At 18.7% G+C, this 26658-nt stretch overlaps 1 protein-coding gene across 1 annotated transcript in view; it reads left to right on the top strand.

Annotated features, from left to right (window-relative positions):
• The window catches only part of LOC412222, a 36187-nt gene that overhangs the window by 1946 nt on the left and 7583 nt on the right, over positions 1-26658 (top strand). Inside the window, exon 2 of the mRNA XM_026443777.1 lies at positions 23807-25500. Within this exon, the coding sequence (XP_026299562.1) occupies positions 23807-25500 (1694 nt within the window). The remainder of the gene's footprint in view (positions 1-23806; positions 25501-26658) is intronic.

Below are 26658 nucleotides of genomic sequence, written 5' to 3'. Positions count from 1 at the left end.
ATATTTAACATTTTAAGAAAAAATATCTTATAATGCACTTATTATTTTTCTTATTTATATATTTATTTTTTGTCATATCTATTTTTTTATTGTTATCTATTTTTTTTGTTATATTTTTTTTTTTCTAATCAATGCCAATCAATATTTTAATAACTTTTTTTGACAAAATATTATATTTTCATTATTTAATATAACAAGATTTAAAATATTAATAACTATTTAAAAAATATAAATACAAAGTTCCATTAAAAATTAAAAATCTCTGAGATTTAGATTTTATTAAAAATTTTTCATGTCGTTTTGTAAAATGTATATTTCTTAAAATATTTACCTAAAAATCATGTGAATCGATCGATCAAAATTCTCCATGATATTAAAGAGATCGATGTTCCTTTTCCACTATTCTGTAAAATATTCATAAATTAAATACAATATACAAGAGAATTTTTTCGAGAATCGAACAATCAAGATTTCCAAATACACGTTGTATCTTAGTTCAGAAATCGTCGAGATCGCTCATGAAAGGATTGACTTTCTTAATGATTTGAATATCATTGTAGCAGAAATTATCGTGCGAATATGAATTCAGATATCTCGGTATTTCTCGCAACGTGCGACTAAACTAAGAATATTTTCTTGGAATGTGCAATCGTTCAGGAAAATGATTTATATCGTCGATTGTGTATTTCTATTAAGAAATGTTGAGAGTTATTTTCTTATCTTGTAATATAATGAAAAAGTAATTTTATATTTTTTATTAATCGAAATAGTATTATTGATGGAAGCATAATTGTTTATATATATATATATATATATATATATATATATATACATATATATATACATATATATATACATATATACATATATATATATATATATATATATATATATATATATATACATATATATATATATATATATATATATATATACATATATATATACATATATATATACATATATACATATATATATATATATATATATATATATATATATATATGTAAGTATAATATAATATGTTAGCAGTATGCTTATATATTATGTAATATAATAAAAATATAATTGTTTCTGTATATTGAAAATAATTAAAATTTAAAGATTTAAAAATTAACAAGCTTTTTAAAGGTTAATATTTATTGCAATATTTATAATTATAAATTTTTTAATTTTAAAGGTATGAATAATTTTGTTTTATGATATATTCAATAAACATTAAATCATCATTATATTATCTTAATATAATAACTTATTCATATTATATTATAACATATATATATATATATATATATATATATATATATATATAGAATAATAATTAATATTATATAATTTTTGAAACTAAAATTTCTTATTCAAATTTACACTTCATTTCAACAACATTTGCATTATATAATAATGCATAATTCTTTCTTCAACATTTCTAAGTTGAAGAAAGTTCTAATTATATTAATTAGAATTTCATTCAATAATTGTGTTAAGTCGAATAACAATTGTGTTATCAGTCTATAATTTGTACATGCAAAAACTTTTTAAATATTTTAAAAATAAAATCTATTGAAATCTCATTTTAATCTTTTATTAATATAACTTTTATTTAATGATATATATATTTAAAGATATATTTAAAGTATGAATATTTTTTTTTTCAATAATTTTATTCGAAAAATTTCATAACATAGAAATAAGATAGTGTTACTATTTTTCTTTTTTTCTTTTTTCTCAAAAATTTAATGTTGCATCAATTTTTATATCGTAGTGATGAGAATTTAGATCGAATAATTCATATTATAATATAAAATCTATTATTTGATAAAAAAAAATGTAACATGTAATTTTTTTCTTTTTCAAAAAATTAAGTATAGAAAATAGATTTAAAAAATCATGGATCAGATTTATATTTATAAATTATTTTTTTTTGTATTTTAACTTTATGAAATTTCACGAAATTTCTTTATTTCATATTTTCAAATCTTCACGAATTTAATAACATACTTCAATATTTGAAAGTATAATATATTCTTTATTTAAGTTTAACATTATCTACAATTTCCTTAAATAAATTTTACGAACCTCTCATCCGTAATAAACGCTATCGCATCCAGCTATCAAATTTCGAAAGACTTTTTTTTCGCGGCTTCGATCGTTTCACATGCAACACGATCTAACTATCGAGCATCGCCTGACAAAGAAATTTCCACGTAGTGCGTTCCAACGTGCAATTAAAATCTGTTTCCAGATCTCTCCGCCTGTTACAAACGAGGTATCCGTGTATATACGGTGTATGCACAGTGTGAAAGCTATTTGCAATAAATATGCAGATTTGATGAAATTACTTCGGTCATTCTCATACCTGACGTAATCAGGCCATAGTAAGTAAAAATTTTTGCGAGTCTTTTTTTGCTATCTCCCGGACAATCGCAGCAAATTTCACTGGTTTAGTCGGTAAAATCCACGAAAAAGAAATAGTTACGACTCTGTTTAATTTTATTCGCTCTGTTAAAGCTCCTTTGCTTGCGTTGCGATCCTTTTTCACATATTTTCGATTTCACTCGACGTTATTTTTATTTTTTTCAATGCTTTCGGGACACAGTTAACAAGTTCTATATTTATTGAATTTTTATTAATTTTAGTTTTTTTTTCGTACATCAAATTCACTTCTATGGAATACGTTTCGAATGATAATAATAAATATACTGACTTATATGATAAATATAGTGACTTTTCTCATTTTTGATAATATTATTATAGAATATAAAAGTTTTATTAAAATGTTATTTTAGTTGGAGAAGTTTTAATTTATTAATATATTTTATTATTTTATTATTATTAAGATTATAAATTTATTATTTCATAACAATAAATAAAAATATAATATTTAATATTCAAAATAATGATAATATGTTTGATTTAATTAGAAACGCTTAAATATCTGGAGAAATACAAATAATATTAAAAGATATTTAGATAACAAAGATACATGCAATATTAACAATTTTTCTATAGATTTTTTTGTATTTTTAGTATGTAACCGGATAAATAAAATTGTTTAACGTATAATAAAATTGAAAAATGATTTTAATAATCCATGATATAAAAACGATTAAAATATCAATATTATTATTGATAATATCAGCGTATTATTTAATTAAAGAAATTAACTATGATGAAGAAATATTATAAATAAATTTATTTTAAATAAATATGTAATATAATATCTACAATATATACATACTGAATATCATATTATCAAAAATTGTAATTAATTTGACAAAATTCTTCTTTAAATAATAAATTTTAAAATTCGAAGCGAAATATTATTAGTAGTTGCATACTCATATTGTTTACATTTCACCAGTTTATTTTAAAATGATTCAACTCAAGATTTCTCTTTGTCATCAAATTCAATAAGTCGCTGGAAATAATATTTCGTGAAATTATTCTGTTGCATGATTTTTATTTTGTATTTTCGCTCATAGAATTTATTAAATTTTTAACAAATTGTATTTTTAATTATGTAATGTTGGCTTTTTGAAAATAAAAATGTTTGAGTTCAATTCTGTAAACATAATTAAATGAAAACAGAAAAGGTATAGAATAAATGTTATAATGAGAATAATCAAATTAAATAGAATAATATTAAAGTAAATTTTATAATATAATAATATTATTATATTATAATAATATAATATAATAATTCTTACTTTTTTGTTTTAAAAAATTAAAAATTTTTCCATTTTTTTATAAATTTTTCAAGATTACAGATATATTATTTTTATAATTTATTAAATTTATTTTATTTTTAAAATAGTAAAAAATATTAAACTATTTTTTTATTATAAATATTTAGCTATTAATTTTTATGAATTTTTATAATTATAAAATAATAAAACTTTGAATAATATTCTAATTTTATGATAAATTAATATTTTTCAAGAATATTATGAAATTTTTATTAATTGTTTTCTCATGAATTTTATAAAATATCCTATTTAGTTAAAATTAAAATTATAAACTTATTAAATCAAATTTAATAAAAATTTACATACAGATATTGTCGAGTTCTTGATATAAGGTTTCTCCTATGCTCAGGAGAAATCTAGCAATTAGAAAAAGATGCTCCAAAGAGGATACAGGAAACTGATATTACAGAAGATGAAGATAGGAAGATAGAAGTTTGTGAGTGAAGGGGGGTCAGAAGTCACTCTGTTAGTGGGTGAATATCTTGATTCTACTTTCATATATTACTTATTTCATGATTTTTATTTTTATAAAAAACATATTATATCTGTATAACAATTTTTATTCTTAAAAATGTTTTTTCACAAATATGCTATATAAATAATATTCATCAATTAATTTAATTTAAGTCAAAAATATGTATTTTTTTACATTAAAAATTAAAAAAATGGATTAATAAATGGATAAATAATTATAAATTTTTTAGAAAAATACTAATTAATCATCTTTTATTAAATATTAATTAATGTATTTTTAAATATGAATAGTATATGCAAATTATATATCTATATGGGTATTTTTAAATTGTTTTGTTTTACATTGATTATGTACTATTTATAAAATGTTATTATATTTCTAAATTTAATTACATTTCTTATTGTAATTGATTAAATTAAATTAAATATTATTATAAAAAAATATATAATAGATTAAATTTTATATTTACATATTTATATTTACATATTCTCATAAATATTTAATATTGCTATTATATTTTGTTTAATTATCACTTATTAACTATAAAAAACTATAAAAATTTAAACAAATTATATTAATTATTAAATATTAATTATTTATATTTAATGAATATCATTTAAAATTTTTAAAATACTTTTATGCTTAAATTTCACTTATCTATCATTTATCTAGATTTGAAATGATTCTATTTCCTTTTTAGAAAAGGAAAACTGCTTTTGATATCATTGCTATTAGTTTCATTAGAGTTCATTTATAGATGTTTCAAACTAAAGTAAATTATTGATTATAATTTTTATAATTTTAAATTTTTATTATTCAGATATATTTTTTTAAAAGTTGATCATAATCATGATCACATTTTTAAAAAATGATTCTAATATTTATGAAATGTTTTTTTGCAATTGTAATAATTATATATAATTTTTTATAATAATCATGATATTATATATTATTATTCTTAAAACTAAAATTAAAATAAATTTATAAAATATAATAAATATTGGTTATATTAATAAATTTTTGAATAATAAATTTGTAAAATTTTTAATTTAATAAAACTAATTATATTTAATACAATATATTAATTTATATGTTAAGTTTTATGATTCATTTTCATCATGCTTTTTTTATATTAAGAAATTTCATCTCTTTTTCATTTTCGAAAAAACAAATAAAAAACAAAAAGAAATAATAAAAACGAAGCAGAAAATATAAATCAACTATATAATTTCTAATTGAATTAGCAACTCGAATTAGAAATAAACATCTAATAGAAACTATCTAATAAACAAAAATAATATTCATCATAACTATATCTAATATATAAATTTCATATTAAAATATTCATATTAACAGTACAAAATTTTTATTTATAAAACGAAATAAGAAAATGATAAACACATTTCTCATTTAATCACTAATAAGTTAAATTTTAATATATAATTATTTTTATATTATTGATATTGATAATTTCAACAGAATAAATATTGTACGTATATCACAAAATAGATAATCAATCTCTTTTAGTTACAATCCTTTTTTGTAGTAAGAAAATTAAAAAAATTAATATATTTTTTTCCATTAAATAACTAAATTTAAATTGTTTTACTTAATTAAGAAAACTTCTGTAAAATATGGTAATGTAAAATAAATAAAATTCATTAATAAAAATGAGCAACTTATGAATCATGATTTAAATTCAGAATGCTGTAAGGAAAAATTTATTTAAATTATGACAATATAATTCAAACGGTTAATAAATTTTTTTCTATACAATTATATCTATCCTTTATTCTATATTTAAGAAATATTAAAAAATAATTAAAAAAATAAAAAAGAAAAATAATTTAAATTTCTCTTCAAAATTGAATTTCAAGAAATTGAAAAATTTTTTCACTGACGTCGAAAGAAAAAAACCGTTCGATGCATAGACCATTACGTGCATAAAAACGGAAGCATCGGAGACGTCCTATTGGAACAATTTCCGGTTTTTCTTCTTCGAGGCTTACATAGAAGAATCTAACGATAAAAAAGTAACTCTCGATTTCACAGATATTCACGAACGACCTATAAAAAACATCCGTGAGAGAAACTATTTGGAAATAGAATCGGTGTTTGTTGGATGTCACGCACGAGAGAAACGTCTGCAAATGGCATGTTCTAAACTTTATCGGCAAGCTCGTGAAAGTGTTCCTTGACGGAATGACAAAGAAAAATAGGGAATATATTTAACAAAATTTGTATTTGAAAATGATAGTATATAAGAAAAATAATTTGTTGTCTATAATAAATAATCTTTTTTTGTTAATAGAAAGCTAGAAATCTATAAATTGTTTTAGATTTTTTTTCTTATATTGTAAATATACAATAGTTCCTATATTTGAAAATATTTCAACACATTATAAAACTATATATCATAAAAATATTGCAATTGTTTCTTTTTAATAATTGAAAATTGAAAATTTCTATATTCTAAATTTCTATTTCTCAATATTTAAATTTAAAAATACTTTAATATTTCATAAAAAATTGTGTTAATATTATTTATTTTTATAAAATTAAAATAAAAATATTAAGATTAAAATCTTTGAACTAAAATTTTAGTTTATTTCTTTTATATATATGTATATATTGAAAATTAATTAAATTTCATATATCGCATAGAAAAATTATTACAATTATTACAATAAAATTAAAATATTTTTAAAAATTAAAATAATATAATTCTTATATTTAAGAATTTTTTAACTATGTTATAAAGCAATTATTCATAATTAATTTTTATTATATATTCATAATTAATTTTTAATATATAATATATAATTTAAAAAATTTTCTTTCTTTTTTTACATTAATTAAAAATTAAAAGTTTTAAAGTGGATGAAATTAATTTATTTTGCAATCATATCAATTTCTCTTTATGAAATAAAAATAAAAAACTTTAAATTATTTTACTAACATTTTATTTAAATTTTTATTTTAAACCGGAAATCAATAAACCATTTAGGTAAACATTTTTGTTTTTACTTTCGGTTTAACTTTTGCTTAACTGTTTCCTTTGAACAACAATTGTAATGTTTCTGCTCTATTTCTTTTCGTTGCATTCGTCTTTACGCAAACAATTTTTAAATTTCTTATTCTTTAAATATCTACTGTTTTTAAAATCTTTCTGTTATTTATTTAATTGTTTTTATTTATTTATACATATCCTTTTTTTATTTCTTATATTTCTATTTTTAAAAATAATAATAAAATAAAAAATAAAAAATTATTTCTTATAATTAATATTGATTTTTAAATTATAAAATAAAAATACATTACAAGAATTAAGAAAATTAAATAAAGAAACTTTACACAAATATAACATTAGAAAAACTGAACAATATTTTAATATCGTATAATAATAAAATTCCACTTAAAAAACTTAATCATTTAATAATATGATTATTTATTTACAGTTTTTCATGCAATTATAGTTCAATAAACAACAGTAGCATGACCTTGTAAAAAGCGTGAAAGAAATTTTCTCTTGTTAATCATCTATGTAAACGTTATTCACTATTTCTCGCTTGCATGATATTTTTTATTTTCCGGGATAAATTATTTAGAGCGTGTCGGAAATGACTAAAAACTAGACTATGCATTTTTTTATTATTCTAATTATTACAAACATGTTATCGTTTACAAAGTATAACAGAATGGTGTCATTGCAAACGTATAAAAAGTATTACGAACATACGAAAGGAAAATGATTTAAATTTGTTTGCAAAAAATGATAAATAAGAAATTGATACAAAAAATATATTGCATCATTTTATATATGGTAATTTTTCGTAAAGAATCTTCTCATCGATTTCAGTAATTTTAAAATATGTTTGTTAAGGACATCATTCTTTTTTTAAGCAATAAAAATTTTTCCTATAGATATATCAAATATCGAATTTAATTTTTTTATAAAAAATTTTTAATATTGATCATAAAATTCTACCTAGAGAATGTAATTACAAATAAACATGTGTATTCGTAACAATGTATATTTAGTGTGCATACAGTATATAGACAATAGATGAAGTTCTGAATTTCTAGACACAGTTAAATGAAATAAAGATGAAAACAAAATTTTAGATGAATATAAATTGAAAAATTCTTGTTGAAATTTATATTTATTTTTAATCATATTTAATATATTTAATATATTTAATATATTTTTTTATTTTAATATATTTATTTTAATTTTCTTCATAAACAAATTTTAATAATGTAATAAACATTATATTAATTAGTCTTTAGTCGAAGTATTCAATGAATATTTATTATTATCACAATATTTACAAAAAATTCTTATAATGTGCAAAAATATGACAAATTTTTGAATGATAATATTCTTTTTAGATACTTCGTTTCTATTAATTATAGATTTACGAAAAGATCAAAATATTTTTTTCTTTTTATCTAATTTAATGGCAAAATTTATACAAAGTAAAAATTTCCATCAAAAATTTATTATTAGAAATTTTATGTTGTATTCATATTCTATATTGCAACATATATTAACTTATAAAACATCTCTTGTACGAAATATGAATCATTGAAAGAAGATTCGCCGAGAAAATTAATCAAAGTCAAGAAGATTGTTGAAAATCACGATTCGATTTATCTATATCTCGAACATACAAAGTGAGACCAAGGCGAATATAAAGGACAATAGGTGAAGGTGAAGGATGCTACATAGTCTTTCACTTTCTCCAGAAACCATCCTGATTAACAGATTCTAACCTGAAACAAGATTGGATTTATACGTGGAAAGGAACGTTTTCAACGTAAATAAAAAAATGTTAAATATCTAAAATTGTTTTTGAAAGCAATATGTAAAAATAAATTAAAAATCGATATTTCAAGTTTTTTTATAATGATAATAAATTTTTCAAAAAATATTTTTTTGTAAAAAGATAATATTTAAATATATTATTTTAAAATATTAAAATAATTGTTAATTATCAATTTTAAAATAATTGTTAATTAATGTTTGTTGCTGTGATGAAATACATTCTCAAATTTCCAAATCTTATTAAACAAATAAATTTTTTAATATAAGCACAGATTTTTCTTAAATTGTTTGTTATTAAAAACTTAATAATAATTTATAATAGTAATAAAAAAAATTAAAAGTTAAATATAAGAACGTTTTTTGTAAGAATTGCATGTATTTAATATCTTTTAATATGCTAAATATGAAATAAATATAAAATTATAAATATATAATAGTAGTTTATTAGAAAATAAAAATTTCTGATGAAAATCTTTATTAAAAGAAATCTAAATTGTATTATTTCAATACTTATATCTATTAAAATTAAATAAAAAATTACAAAATAGAAGATAATAATAGAAAAAATAAAAAATATCAATAATTAATAATAATCATGATTAACAATGAATAATCAAATATTAATAAATATAGAATAGCTATAATTAATAAAAAATTTATTTTAAAAATATTTAAAAAAAAATTACTTTTTTAAAAATTAAGATGTGAACAAAAATATTATAATCGTAGATAATAAAATAGATATGAAATTTCAATCGTATATTACTTTTATATAAAGATAATTATTTTATTTTTTATATACACATATTTGAGATTTACATATATATATATATAAAATCATAGTAATTGTTTCTTCGTTAAAACTTTCTCGAATAAAATTTAAATACATTATGCAATTAAATTTTCCGTAGCTATTAGAATTTCACAGATTGGAATGTAAAAGTTCGTATGTTCAATTTATAATTTAAATAATCAATCTTTCTTCATAAGACAAAAGGTCAAGAAGCATTTATTTAACGTATGTTTACAGTGGTTAAAAAAAATATTTAATTTTAAATTTTAAATTCTAAATAGAAATAAATCAATAAATAAATCAATAAATAAATTTCAAAAATATAATTTTCTATAACATCTATTCTATAAAATCCTTCTATTAATTCTAAAATCTTCATAAGATTTTAAAATTTTCATATTTTTATCTTTATCATCTTCATTGTTAATATTTATATAATATAATAATGATATAATATAAGATAACATTTATATAATACATAACATTTATATGACATTTGATTGAATATTAAAACTTATTTAAAAAAAAGAAGAAGAAAATATATGTTATATTAAAAAAAAATTTTAATTTAAAAAACTTACTAGAAAAAAAGATCTTCTTTATTATAAAACAATTGGTAAAAATGTTATGTTACATTTAATTAATTTTTAATTAAATGTAACAAAGTTTTAATCGATACGTAATAAATATCATTTTTATTATATTAAATAATATTTGTGAAATTATTTATTTTCTACATAATCTAATAGTTATATAAACATATAATATATCATAAATTATGAATAGAGATTATAATGAAATTATTAAATTGCGTAAAACTTGTATTCAGTTATTCAAATACAAATTATAATCAATGATACGTTATTTAAAGAAGAAGCGTAGGCTTTCAAAAAAAAAAAAAGTGATTCCACGACAGTAAAATTGAAAGCGCAACTTCTGTATGACCTCGGGGTGAAATTTCTCTTTCTGTTCTCTTCGAGAATCTCTTTTTTATCTTCTTTCTAGTAAGACGAAGGATATATTTGTCTTCGGAGAAATTTCCATATCTATTAATTAGCAAAAAAATATAATTATAAAATATATATTATTGAAATTAAATTTATATTTAATAAAATCTTTCTTTTTATTAATACATTTTATTCAATTAATCTTTTGTTTATTAATACTATAATATGATATAATATATATATATATTAATAATAATATTTTTAATAATATTTTTTTCTTTTTTAATTTATCTATATCTATGCTTTTTTACAAAAAAAAAAAAGAATAATATAACAAAGTAACTAATATGGATCTAAACCTTTATAAATCTCAATGAAATTAAAATAAACTTTTAAATTATTTAAAAATTTCCAAATATTCGTTAAATGAATAATATAATTTTTTATGAAATTTTTTATATATTAAATAAAATTTAACTTTTAATCACAGTCTGATTCAAATGATTTCTACCAAAGATTTGTTATATGTTAACTCTTTTTCAGAGAAGTCGGAATTGTAATTCTTATTTTATTTACTATTTCTAAATTATTTATTAAAAAAGAAGAATTTAATAAAAAAAATTTTCTATTTAATTATTTTAACAATAAATCACATAATAAAATTAGGATTGTTAAAACTTAGGATAAAGGAATTTTATTATAATTCCAATTTCAGTGATTATAATTTCAATTTTATATTTATATTTATAATTTCTAAATATAATATAATAATAATATATTTAGAATTATATTTATGAATTTTTTAATACGAGAAGTATTAAGTGTGTGATGCATTCTATTATAATATATAACACACAAATAATATATCAAATATATTATATATTTGAAATAACATATCAAATATATACCGTATTTTATCGTTTTTTTCTTAAGGATGAATCAATGAAGAAGGAATTCATTTGAATTTTTATTTAAATAATATTATTAAATATAGATATTTTTATAATAATGTTTATAAATATATTGATAATATTCAAAAATTGGATTATTATATAAAAATTCGAAATATTCAGAAATTTTTAAATATTTTTGACAAATTCTAAAAAGAAATATATAACTTATATAATCATATACAAATTTTGAAAAATATTTTAAAAAATAAAATTTCTATTTTCACATATCTGAATTTAATTTTTCTAAAGATTTCTTCAGTAAAAATTAATTCTTTAATTTTATATAAATATATATCGAATATATTTTGGAATGTTTAGATAAAATTTTTTTTATCTTTAAGAAAAGTTTAGCCACTATTTCTAAAATATAATATTAATATTAATATTATAATAATATTATAATAATATTAATATGTTTAAATATTTTTAAATCACATTCATATTAATTATGAATAATATATATATACATTTTTTATAATTTTATTATTTGAATTTTTTTCAATTAATTTGTAGTTTCAAAATTAAATATATACATAATATTATGTAAAAATTTAATAAAAAATAAAAATTGCTTTGCATAAGAAAAAATAAGCTTTTATGATTGAAATTATAAAAACTTATAAAAATATTATATAAATACATTAAATTATATATAATAGTATTATACAAATTTATTTTATAATATTTTTTTATTATTTACTTGTCAAATCAATGATATATCATACTTTTGATTAGCATATTTCTTACTTAGATCGTTCAATTATAGCTTGTATATATATATATATTGCATAAAGTTTATATTAAACAGTTATCGCGATGCGAATCTATTATTAATATTTAATTAATTGTTTTTTTTGTGACATAAACAAGAAGATATATATGTATATGGTTTTAATTATTTAATTACAAATATGTTTGCAAATATTTTGAATTAATTTTATAATTCAAATGATATAATAAAAGTAAATGAAATACAAATATGTATAAATATATTTTAATATTACTAATGATTTAAATACACAGAAAATGACGATAAAAAAAATCTATATAATTTGTAGAAATTGTCTAATAAAACATTATAAAATTAACCATTTTGACAAATAAATAATTTTGATAATTTTACTCAAATAATATAATTGAAATTCCAACTCAAAATTGCAATGATTCAAAATAAAAATTAAATTAAATTTAAAAATTTATATTGTTTTATATTTGTTTTAGAATCTTCGGATCTAGAATATTTTATATATATTATATATATTTTAAATAAGATAGAAAGATTCTCAAACCTCTTTCTTCTAATTACCCACATTTTTTATAATCTTATAAGAAAAAATTGTTATATGCTATGTATATAAACAACTATATAAGCCCACTATACATTTAAAAATTCAGGTTAAATGGTTTATTACAAGTCATCCTTTCACTAAAATCGAACGATCTTGCATTGAAAGTAAAAGCAATCAACCGAATACTTTCTATAAGAAATGGGACATAAAAGTGAAGATGCTTTTAATTTAGAATTTTTATGATATTTATTATTCTTTAATTTGATGAATAAATTAGATTAAAATTTAGATTTAATTCTTTATAACCGAAATATAAAACTAAAAATATATGTAATATTTTTTATCTCGGTAATATTTATAATTGTTAACTAAATTAATTGATTTTTAAGAAGAGGTTCAAGAAAATCTTAATATTATATTGTATTAGATTTGTTTTAAGATATAAATTTTTAATAAATATTATTTTTAATAATTAAAAAAATATTATTTTAATGTTTTGTAATAATTTTATACTTATTATCTATAAAAAAAATTATATTGAAATTCTCAATTTTTTCTAGTTCTTTAAAATACATATTAATATAAATATATTAAATATTTTTTAATATTTAATTGTTTTAAATTCATATTATCAAAATTAACATCAATCAATAAATTATTAATTAATTTGAGAATAATTAAAAATCTATTTATAAAATTATTGTTTTAACATAATGTTAAAAATTAGAAAAATATATCATGTGATAATTAATACACAAAAAAATTGACAAATTATTCACAATACAAAAAATCGAATAAAAATTTAATAATTTTATGAGACACATAACTTAATATAATTAATTTTTTATAAATAAACATATAAAAAACATATAAAGAATCATTTGTTTTTTCAAATTGATATATATTTTTTATCACGTCATTTTCTATAAAAAAATATCAATATTTTTAACATAAAATTATTAGTTCAGAAACATCACATATTTTCTTAAAGTCGATATTTAGATCTATATATTTCAACCTAAATACAAAAATTTATCTTATTTTAAAATGATCTACATTTAACATTTTTGTAGAAATTTTTTGATATTTCTAAATGATTTTCTACTTATTAAAAATTGCATATTCTCATATATATATATATATATATATATATATATATATATATATATATATATATATATATATATATATACTCTATTTTTTAAATATTCTCATAAGAAAAAGTCAAAATATATCTATAATCATGAATGAAAAGCACAATTTATTGATCTATTATTAATTTATTAATTAAAAATATTTTCACTTAAATTCAAAAGAAGGATAAAGTTGGATTTATATTCTTATTGCATAAAGCAATCAAAAATGTATAAAAAATTCATTTACATATAAATTTTTTTATATAATAATTTAAAAACTATAAAAAAATTTCTATAATTTTTCTCAATTTCATTATCTTTGGACGTGAGAAACGAATCGAAATTAATCAGGAAGTAATGTCCGTTTCGAAAGTTGTGGGAAGAGGAACAGATCGTTCCATTTAAAATATTATCGACTTTCTCTGCGCTTTAATAATGTCTCGTTATTTTCTTATGTCCTTCAAAATACTCTGTCCATTCATAATTTATGGATTAAGAATTTCGTAAACGATTCTATACATTGCGGTTTTAAGAAATTAAAAACGATCATAGAAATGAAAACTTTCTTTAACAAGAGTTCGTTAATCACTACATTTTGCATTATGTATATATCAATATTCGCATCGAAGTTTGGTGATATATAAAGTATTTATATCGACAAGATTGTAATTGTAAAAAAATTTTAACATGTTTGTTAACTTTACAACGTTAATTGTCAATTTTTTTTTATGTAAAATTATTATATAATTTTATTATATTCGATATATAATACATTATATATCGATATATAATTTTATTATAATTTTATTAAAAATAACAAGATTTTTATATCGTTCCATATTATAAAATATGAGCGAAAGAAGTAGATTGTGTTAATAGGTATTATTTGTAGGTTTATTTGTAAATAACTTTATATATATAATTTTAAACTTTATATGTATAATTCATTTTAAACGATTCATTACATAATATATTTTATATATATACAATATTATATAATATATTTACATACTACATAATACACTATTAGATTTACATATCTTTACATCAAATAAAATAATTATAAAATACATGTAATTATATTTGAATATTTTATTAATGATTTCAAATAAAAATAAAATTAAAGATTCAAAATTAGTTAAAATTATAGTTAAAATTAAGATCAAAAATCATTAAAATAAAAAGATAAAAATAATAAAGTAAAAAAAAATTAGAACCGATTAAGTATGATTTTATTATAGTTACATTATGTTTTTTCTAGTTTAATAAATTAATAAATTAGAATATCGTAAGAAGTAAATATAAAAAAACTTAATTAACAAATTTTAATAATTATGATAAGATAAGATTAAAAGATAAGATTGGATAAATAATAAAATAAAAATATTCATTGTATTCATTACAAAAATAAATTATAATTAGCAAATAAATTTTTAAATGATAGCTTTTATTAAAATAATGAAAAATAAAAGTAATAATAAATTATAATATCAGAAATCAAACTCAATAGCAACCATAATAATAGCAAAAATGAATTGCTCTAATTACATAAAGAAATTAGGAAGCAATTTTATTAGATTAAAGTTAAAGATAAAAATGTTCATATGCTCCTAATAAAAGCATAACAAAATAATAAACTTTTAAACATTTTAACAATCATAAGAATTATGGTTTACATATGGTTTATATATATTTATATATAAATTATGTAAACCAAATATTAACTAACAAGTATCCTAATTAATATTTATATTGTATCTTAATTAACAATTGACATTTCAGTTTCCCTGTTATTTTTAATTTCCTAATTTTTAAATTTTTTCACTTTTTCCAATATTTCATTTATTATTTTTGCAATTTTTTCGAATATTTAATACTTTAGCAATAATATCGCAATATTTCGATTTTTTAATTTAAAAATTTTCTAGATTGAAAAATCAAATTTAAATTTTCAAATTTAGAATTTTTTCAATATTTGATTTTTCAGTCTCTTAATATATACTTGTATATTTTAATAATTTTTATTATTTGAATACTTTAATTTTTTCGAAATTTCAATCTTCCAATCCTTCGATATTTCAAATTTTTAATATTTTTTAAATTTTTTAATTTTTCAATTTTCCTACATTTTTAATTTTTTATTTATTCATATTTTCAAATCTTCCATTCTTCATCGTTTCGATATTTTTATACCGTAATATGTATTTCAATTTCTTCATCTTTCAACTCCTTGATCTATTCTTTCAAACGTTCAAACATCTATCATACACACAATTTCCTTAAAAGAAAAAAGTAAAAGGGATCTTACAACCAAAACTGTTCGAATGTTAAACAAAAAAAAAAACATAGCAAACGTCATACCAAATGTAGAAAATAATGATTTCGCTTTCAGAAATATTCTGTGAAACAGAAGAAAAGCGAAAGGTGGCAAAAATCCTCCATGTTAAACGCTATACTTTATTACGCTTTTTACGGGCATAAAAGTGAAGGAACACCCGTTATATAACGGAACTATAGCGTGTCCTGCAGTGAATGCGTTTGATCGTGCATGCCGGCCGATTATGCAACTACCGGCATAATAATGTTAGTTGGCTGCATATTCCTTGTGGATGGTACTTGGCCAGATTGCCCGAAGATGTAATACGAAAGAATTTCCTCATGGATATAAGTGGAAAGTGAACGTCTTCTTAGTGCAATAGAAAAAAAAAAACAAAAACAAAAAGAAAAGAGAAAGACAGTTAATTAAAAATTTTTCTGCTTTAAAATTAGGATTGAACTCGATGGATTCAATTTAATTAATTGAAAAAAATTGCAATCTATAAGATTTGAGTATATAAATAGTAAATAGTAAATAATAATAATAATAATAAATAGTAAATAAATACTTATGATATTTGAGCTACATTTAATTGAATAAGAAATATAATTGAATAATATTTGATATTTTAATGTAATTGCAATTAGTTTTATAATGGTATCATTTTGCTATACTAGTTTTCGATTTTGAAAATCGATTGATATCCAATTATTGAATTGAATTAAAATGAAAAGTTGAAATAATCGAAATGAAATATTATATTTTTAAATTATATAAATGTAATATAATTTAAAATATTAGTTTTTTTTGAAGAATTATTTTTATATAAGATAAAGATAAAAATAAATAAATTTTATCAAATTTATTAATTAAAAAATATATATAAAAAGATATCATTTTTAAATTATGATTGTGAAAAAATTTTAAATACTTTTCTTAGTGATAATTTTTAAAAAAAATTTTTCGTTTGTATCATATTTAAGAATTTCATTTATTAATTTCATTTTTATCATTTATAAGAATGAGATATATTATTTGTTTGGATATCATAATAAAAATTTTATTCAAAATTTTATAATTTTTGAATTGAAAATTATATAGATGATAAAAATGTTAATAAATAATAGTTAATAAAATTGAAATAAGACAAAATATTTTTAAATTTATTTATGTAAAAATAAAACATTTCTACTTTATATGTTAATTAATTTAAACACATTACATAGAAGATAATATTTTAATAAATAGTAAATAAGTACTTATAATATTTGAAAACCATATAATGTATTTAATCCGTAAATAAATATTAATTTGTCACGCTAATTGAATAAACCTATTATTCTTTGCATAAGAACATGCAAAAGAAATTTCTCAAATTATATTACATAAACGGCTTCAACCAATTATATAAATACACATAAATATAACAAATAACTTTTATTTTTAACAAAAAAAAAAACATTATTGTTTCTCATTAATACTTTTTCATTTCTTTATTTCTAAGTAATAACGCTAATTGAATGATGATGCAATTAGTGAAAAATTCGCCAAAAAAATATTAAAAAATCTCTCATTATTTCAATGAAAATGAAGTTTTTCCTCAATCCTATATATAAACTAGAACGCAAGAACCGATCATTCCACGTTCAATTTCAATCCATTTACCACATTGCACGTAGAAACAATCCTCTTGTACAATCTTAGAATCTTCTCCTTGTAATATGTGGACGAAGAAAATCCATGATTCCTGAATCTATGGAACGCTTATTGCCTGATCAATGATATTTCCCCAGATACTGCGTGGATTGTTAATAGGAGAGAGAGATAGGAAGCCGCACCCAGATTAGTTTTTCTTTTTTCACATCAGCTGTGGGAAACTTGTGGCCAACGATCCGTGGACAGCTATGTAATCGTTGCACGTGATCTCGTTACATCAGAAAATATGCGATCGATAAAAATCTTCGAAGAAGAGTTTAACTTGTAGGAGAGAGTGCGATTAATTGAATCGATCAAATCGTATTTAATCAATTTTCTTTCGTTTTTTAAATAATAATAATAATTTTTTAATAATAATATGTATATGAATTATTTATAATATCTGAGAAATTATTGTATACATACATATAATTAAATTAGCTGATTATCGTGCTTTCCTTCAAAAATAAAAAAATAATTAAATTGGCATATTTTTTAAAATAAAATTTAGTTCTTATATAAATCATAATAATATTTTTCGAAATGTGGAAAATATTTGCTGTGATTTATCCACTTTCATCATAAAAAATAATAATAAAATAATTAATAAAATAAATAAAAAGTTACGTGCAAAAAATATTAAATTTCATATATTATGAAAAAAATTTGAAATATTATAATGTCTGATAAATGCAATTAAAATTTTAGATTTGATTTTAAATTTTGATTAATATTTCTTTCACTTTTTAAAAATTTGTTGAAAAAAAATAAACAGAATATAAAAAAATAATAAACTTTTTACAAAAAAAATTATAAAATAAATTCAATTATTCAAAAATTTATAAATCATTATTAAAAGTTCGTTAAATAAGCTCACCCTATTCTAATAGTAGATTATTTTTTCAGAATCTTAGATTAGAATAGATGGAATATTATTTTTGAATTTAAGAATTAATTAGTAAGGTCTATAATGTACATATATAATATTGAATATATAATAATGTGTATAATATATGTATAATGTGTTAAATATACAGAATGTGTTTCCGTTATATCACTATTATAAAATTTGTTTCTGTTTTACTTCATCTTCGAACTTAAACTGCTAATACAATAAATAAACTTAATAAATAAACTTCAACCGACTATATTTTTATACCAATATTTGTCTTGTTCTATATATTATAATTTAATCTTGTCTCTCTTAAATCGATCTTCTTAAGATATTTTTTGAATATATTAATTCTCTGCAAATGTGTATTATAAATTTAAATTTTGAAATTACAAAAAATTACTAGAAGGAATTTGTGCTAAAAAAAATTAAAATCTACTGGTCTGATTTTTTTACAATAATAAACTGCATTAGAATAACATAAATTTTTGAACATCAAAAACAGATATATTTATTATATATAGATTGTGAAAAAATTATTTCTAGGATATACTCTATCATAGAATGTGCAGATTTTTTGTAAGTTTGAATACAATACAATACGCAAAAAGAGAATAATTTTGTTATGCTTTCGTGAAATCTGACATGTTGGCATACAAATACATACAAAAAAATAAACAATGTTTTATTGTTAATATCACAGATCTATTACAGTTTTTCTAAATTTCTACTTTCTAACAAGTCTTTCTTAATTATTTTTAACCGAAGATAATTCGTAATACTAATCGGGAAAAACTAACATCTCAATATAATATAATATATTTATATAATATATTTCTTGATGTTAAAAAAAAATCGAAAGAAAATTTAATTTTTATAAAGAAAATAATTTTTTTCTACAAATTCATAAAGAATTTTTAAAAATAATAGAAAATTTGTTCCGACAATTTTTTGTATTATAATATATTAATATCTTATATTTTGTTACATTGTTCATGACTTATAAACAATCAAATAAATAATTGGAATAAAGGAAATAATTTTTTATTTAAAAAATACGAAAAAGCTTAAAGAAATTATCGAATTAATATTTCATAAAAAAATATTAAAATATTATATACTATATATATTATATATAATCATCAACATTTGTTACAACCAATTTTCTAACAGTAAATTTATAATATATATATTACATTTTTAATATAAATACATGTATTTTTTTATTCTGTTTTCAAATATAATTTATTATATTTAAATAACTTATTATAACTTTATTTTTAAATAACATGTTTCATTAATAAATATAACTTTAATAAGTAAAACCTTGTTCTAGTTATTTGTTTTAACCTATTTATATCTTGCTATTTGTTAATCTATTTAGACACTTCATGATTGATTGCTCGTAAATTACTTTTATGTGAACATGTACATGGTCATTATTACAATATTAGAAAGAAAAGAAGAAAGTGTACAGCTATTAGATGCACTTGAAGTAACAATATTAATAAATTGGCTTGATTTTTGGTTTTATTATCAAATATTTTTATTTGATAGTAAATAATAATTACACATTAATGAAATATTATATTATAATATCTAATAAATATATAATTTCTAATATATAAAGAAACTATAAAGAATAAAAAAACTTATATATAATTAAAGTTGTATTTGAAAAAAATATCTAATATTCTTCATAAATAGAAATTTTGTATTGGATAACAAATCATACTATTCTATAATTTTATATAAAATTTTTTCCAAAAATTATTAAAATGAAAAGAAGAGTTAAAAATAAATAAAAATAAAAAGAGTGAAAAATATAGAATAAAATTTCATATGAGGTTAGAGGTTGTTTTAGAAAAAATCAAATTTGAAAATTCAATTGAATACAATTTATTAATTATCAAAATATTTGACATAATTTTAAAAAATATTCGTATATTATATAAGTTACTTTAACATCATATTATTTCATTATTTATAGTTTGTCCAATCAGTCAAATTAATAGGATACATAAGTAATAATCATTTAAGAGCATAAATTCGAATTTAAATAAATGGTTATATAAATGTATAAACATGCTTTATTTATTATCGTAATAACTTGTTACATAAAATATAAATAAGTATATAAATTATAATTAAATTTGACTTTAGATTATAATTAATTTACTACAATTCAATTTAAGTTTCTTGAATAATGAATTTAAATAGCTAATAAATTTAAATTTTAATCCAAAATTGAAATTTAATTTCATATTATATTATATAACATTATTAAATTATATATACTTATATCTATTTCTATTTATTCAAATACATTCCTCTTTTATATTACTTATACTTATGTCTTGAATTTTGAATCTTTTTTAATAATAATTAAATTTTTTTTCTTACAATTTATTTTCTTGCGTTCTCTTTCCTTTTTATTCTATCATTTTTCTATTATCTATTTTTGTTAACTTTTGATCTTTTAGGTTTGATCATTTTAACATTCTATAATTAAATAATTCTACAATTAAATTGTATTAAATATTAGTTTATTTTTCTATATAAAACATTTAATATATAAAACTATATATAATATATAAAACTTCCTTTTTTTTTTCACTTATTTGATAGCTATTTATTGTTCTCTTTCAAGTTCAAAATATTAATATAATTTATTTCAAAATATTAATATATATTTATAAATTAAAAAATGTTCACTTTCGAAACCGTTCGTGTTAATATCGTATTAAAAGTTATTAATGCTATCTAAAACGAGATTAAGTAAAAGTAATCAGTAAATAATAAACAACCAAAAAATTAATTAAGTTATAATTTATAATGATTCTAACATAATTTTTTTTGCGTTGTTCCTATTATAATTTCAAATTTTTTTTCGATGCAAAGAAATTTTTTTTTGTCATAAAAAAATTTAAAAAATATTTTTATCAATTCATTTGTCAATCCATTAAATTATAAGTACAAATTTATTTTTGTTTAAATTTAAATTTCCACATATACAAAAAATTCGAATTGTTTAATTCGAATAAAATGTATTTGATTCGATAATGGAATTATTAATGTGTAATAAATGTATTTAAGTATACTGCATATTAATTTGCAATATCAATTCATAATTGTAAAAATACATTATGATATTATTTAGTGAGAAATATATTGGATATTTCTATAGTAGAACTACAGAAATCAATTAATAATAACACTAAATAAATATTTATTTTATTAATTATCAGTCAAGTGTAATGAACTTCAAAATGTCATAGTTAATCAAGCATAACAATAATACTTAATATCCTTGTTAAAAAAAGAGATACTAATTTTAAAGTATTAAATTATGTAATACAAGCATATCATCAATAAATTTTTATATATATTAATATTTATATAATATATTTAATATAAAAATATATTATATTGACACATTTTTAACAATATTATAATTAAAATTAAATCTTTTAAATTTTTTAGTATACATAATTAGTATACATATATATATATACGATTTAAAAAAAAAGGTAATAAAGAGAACAAACTAAAACAGTATTGTTATGAATGTTATAAAAGATTTTAAATTCGAGATTTGAACGAGTTATTACGCGAGGACGCTGAGAAATAAAAACCACGATGAATTATACTTTCTCGAAGAGCCAAGGAAATTAACTCAGTCCAACTAGAATACGAATAGTATACGAAGAAGAGAGCTTGAAATAATAGGTGTGTTAATTATCACGATCTTGATTGCATCGGACTTTCTTTCTTTTCCCGGATAAAAATGATAATTAATACATGATATTAGCTTTTTTTATGAGTAATTATAAAATCTATAAGTGTTGATAATTAAACATGAGATTCAAATGAATTATTATTTATTCCATAATTGATACAAATTTTTACGCATGATTATACATTTTTTATAGGCTTTCTGAATTTATTAATGTGATAAATAGTTTTCGTTATTTTATTAATTGTTGGAAAATTGAAAATAGTAGTAAAAAAAAATTTTATTAAGATTTTGTATTAGAATATTGATAAATAAAAAATATATAACAATGTACAAATATGTATATCGAAATTTGAATTTTGAGTATAAAATAATTTGTGCTATACAAAAATCACATTTATATTAATTTTATAAATTTGTTAAAAATAATATTTTTAATTATTATATATCTCTGAATCTTTTAGTATTATTAAATCTTTAATTTAATTTAACAAAAAAATTAATATATAATATATGTATACGTAATATATATTTATAGTTATAGTTCCTAAATAAATTATTTATATCTCACTTATTTAAGAAATAGGTTCAAAAATTATTTCAAAATATATAATCATTATATCATTAAAAATTTCAAAATTATGCAAATTTTAATTAACTAACAAAATTAAAAATCTATATTTACATATTTATTTAAAAATTGTTTATAATATTCATTTAAAATTTTATTATTAGATATACGAAATACTTTTTACTTATTTTAAATTACTTTTTATTTTTTATCAAAAATATTCCAATATCTTAGTATAATTATATATTATATTAAAACAAAAATTAATTTTTAAAAAATATTTTTAAAATTTTCAATTACATTATCCGAAATATACATTATTATATTATATTATATATTATTATACATATATATAATGTAACATATTATACATATATGTAATTTGTTTAATATATGTAATTATTTAATATGTATAATTTCTTTTATAGAGTCATTCATCACATGATCCACGACCACGTCTCTCAGCTTCTCAACAAGCACAAATATTAAGCGACGTTCAACAACACCAGCAACGGTTTCGTCGACCCCAAGAATTATCCGATACTCGAGGATCTTTTTCAAACTTCGAGCAAGCCGCTTCGAAACCACAAACCAGTTCATCTTATTCATCTCTAGCAAAATATAAAGTAGATCGTGCAAAGCAACAACAACTTCAGCAATTGTACCAACAACAGCAACAAGTACAACAATTGATACAGGAACAACAACAAAAAATAGCACAACAACTCAATAATCCAAATTATCTGAATGGTCAAATCCAATTTCAATCTCAACCTGTCAAACAACAGCAATTTCAACAACAATATAACAGCCAATATCAAAACACTAACAATCACTTTCAAAATCTTCAACAAGATTTGTCTCAACCTTTGTTCAGTGATCGACAAACGTTACAATTACAAGAATATTTAGAGAAACAACGTGAATTGGAATTACTACAAAAGCAAAGACAACAATTATTGTTGGAAAAACAGGAGTTACGAAGACAGCAGGAATTGCTGAGACTTCAACAACTGCAGAAACTAACCTCTACGACTTCGTTACCTATTTCTGTTACTTCTACTAATACCATAAATGTCAGTACTACAGCGACTCCTGTACTTGTATCACTGCCAACAAGAAAAATTACCCCATCGGAAACAGATCTATTTCTGAAGGCAATAGCCACTCATCAAAAAAAATATTCTACCACTACACCGATTTCACCTATAACAACGACTATAAGGACTACAACAACCCACAAACCCACTTTGACAGTTTCACCCAAGACTTATCAAGAGAAGGTAACAGTAACTTCGACTATACCAGAGAATCTATTAGATTTGATTCAGGAACAACAGAATCAATTCATTCAACAGGGTAAACCAAAGCCTCAAATCAAAATCATATATCAGACTGAAAAACCAGTGACTTTGAAGAGTATCACAACAAAAACTAGGTCTACTTCATTAGGATCAGAAAGAGAAATTTTGTTGAAACAATTAAAATTAGCTCTAGCTCAATCTGTCGACGATGATGCAAGGAATGTCAGTACAAGAGATATCGTGCTTCCTAATGGAAAAAAAGTTCAGCTGATCGATTCTTCGAATAGTCTAACTTCTAATATCCCAACCGATGGATCAACATTGACTACTTCTACTTTGGCGTTAACTACTTCGACTACGACTATCAAGCCGCCGAAAGCTATTTTTGAGGAATTAACAAAAGGTGTACTTCCTCCTGGAGCAGATTTTGAAGTCATTAGACAAAAAAGTGATGGAAAGTTAGAAGAGATTGGGAAAACACCGATTCACAATCTGCCAGCGAAAAAGGTAACATTTGTCGTATTGGAGGAGCAACCTGATGGTAGTTATAAAGTACAAGGAGTGAAAGGAAATGCGGATAAGGAAGGAACTGAAGTAGAGTCTATCGTAGAAAAAATTAAGAAAGGAGAGTTAAAGTTGCCACCAAGTTCGTCAAATCCGACCACTACCAGTTCGCTTCAGAATTTCGCGTCTAATTTGGATCCAAATACAATTTCGACAAAACAGAGTATCGTAACATCAATTCAAAGTGATCCATATACTACCTCTAGATCAACTACTGCAAGATCTACTTCTGTTTCATCAAGGTATACGGAAAGGTAAATAACAAAATATAATAAAACAATAAAAATTATAGAGAATTATTTATAATTATTTATAAAATTTATAGATCGTTTAAGGAATTATTGCAAATACAGTGAAGTATATTTTATATATTTTATTAATATAATTATTCAAATAATATTCATATATATATATATATATATATATATATATATATATATATATATATATATATATGAAATATATGAATATTTACAAAAAAAATTATCAGTTTTACAATTATATAATTGCTGATAAAGCAAGAATATTGAAGTTTTTATTTTGTTCTATTACATAAATATATTATTACATGTATTATTTAAATTAATATTAAATTAATATTATTTAATATTTCAATAAATATTTATACAAATTTATTTATTATTTATATAAATTATATAAATTATATAATTATTATATATATATATAAATTATATAAATTATATAATTATTATATATATATATATAAATTATATAAATTATATAATTATTATATATATATAAATTATATAAATTATATAATTATTATATATATATAAATTATATAAATTATATAATTATTATATATATATATAAATTATATAAATTATATAATTATTATATATATATATATATATAAATTATATAAATTACTATTTATACAAATAGTTTATGATATAATAGTTTTTAATCTTTTTTTATAAAAATAAAATTTATAAGTATATTATACTATATATAAGTATATATAAGTATATATACTATATATAATATGTATAATATATTATAATATATAAATAATAAAAATATGTATAATATATGTATAATATATTATATAATAAGTATAATATATTAATTTTATAATTTCATAAAATAATATACATATATATATATATATATATCATTTAAAAAATTAATAAATTACTGGTTTTTATATGTAATCGATTCATAGATTGGAAGTATTAAATAGCTTTTCATAAAATTTCTTCATTAGATGCTTGTAATATATACAATTGTGTAATATATCACGAAAAATATGAATGCTTCAGAAATCAATCAGTCAGTCAATTAAATCACATTCTCTGAAAATTTATTATATATGTAATACAAGAATTTATATTGCTTAAATTTTCAGTTTACAAATCAATTAAATTACTACTAAATTACCAAAAAGAACT

The sequence above is a fragment of the Apis mellifera genome, linkage group LG11 (assembly GCF_003254395.2).
Source record: "Apis mellifera strain DH4 linkage group LG11, Amel_HAv3.1, whole genome shotgun sequence".
Lineage (NCBI taxonomy): Eukaryota > Metazoa > Arthropoda > Insecta > Hymenoptera > Apidae > Apis > Apis mellifera.
Note: the sequence above shows the minus strand (reverse complement) of the source record. Positions and strands in the feature narration are given on the sequence as shown.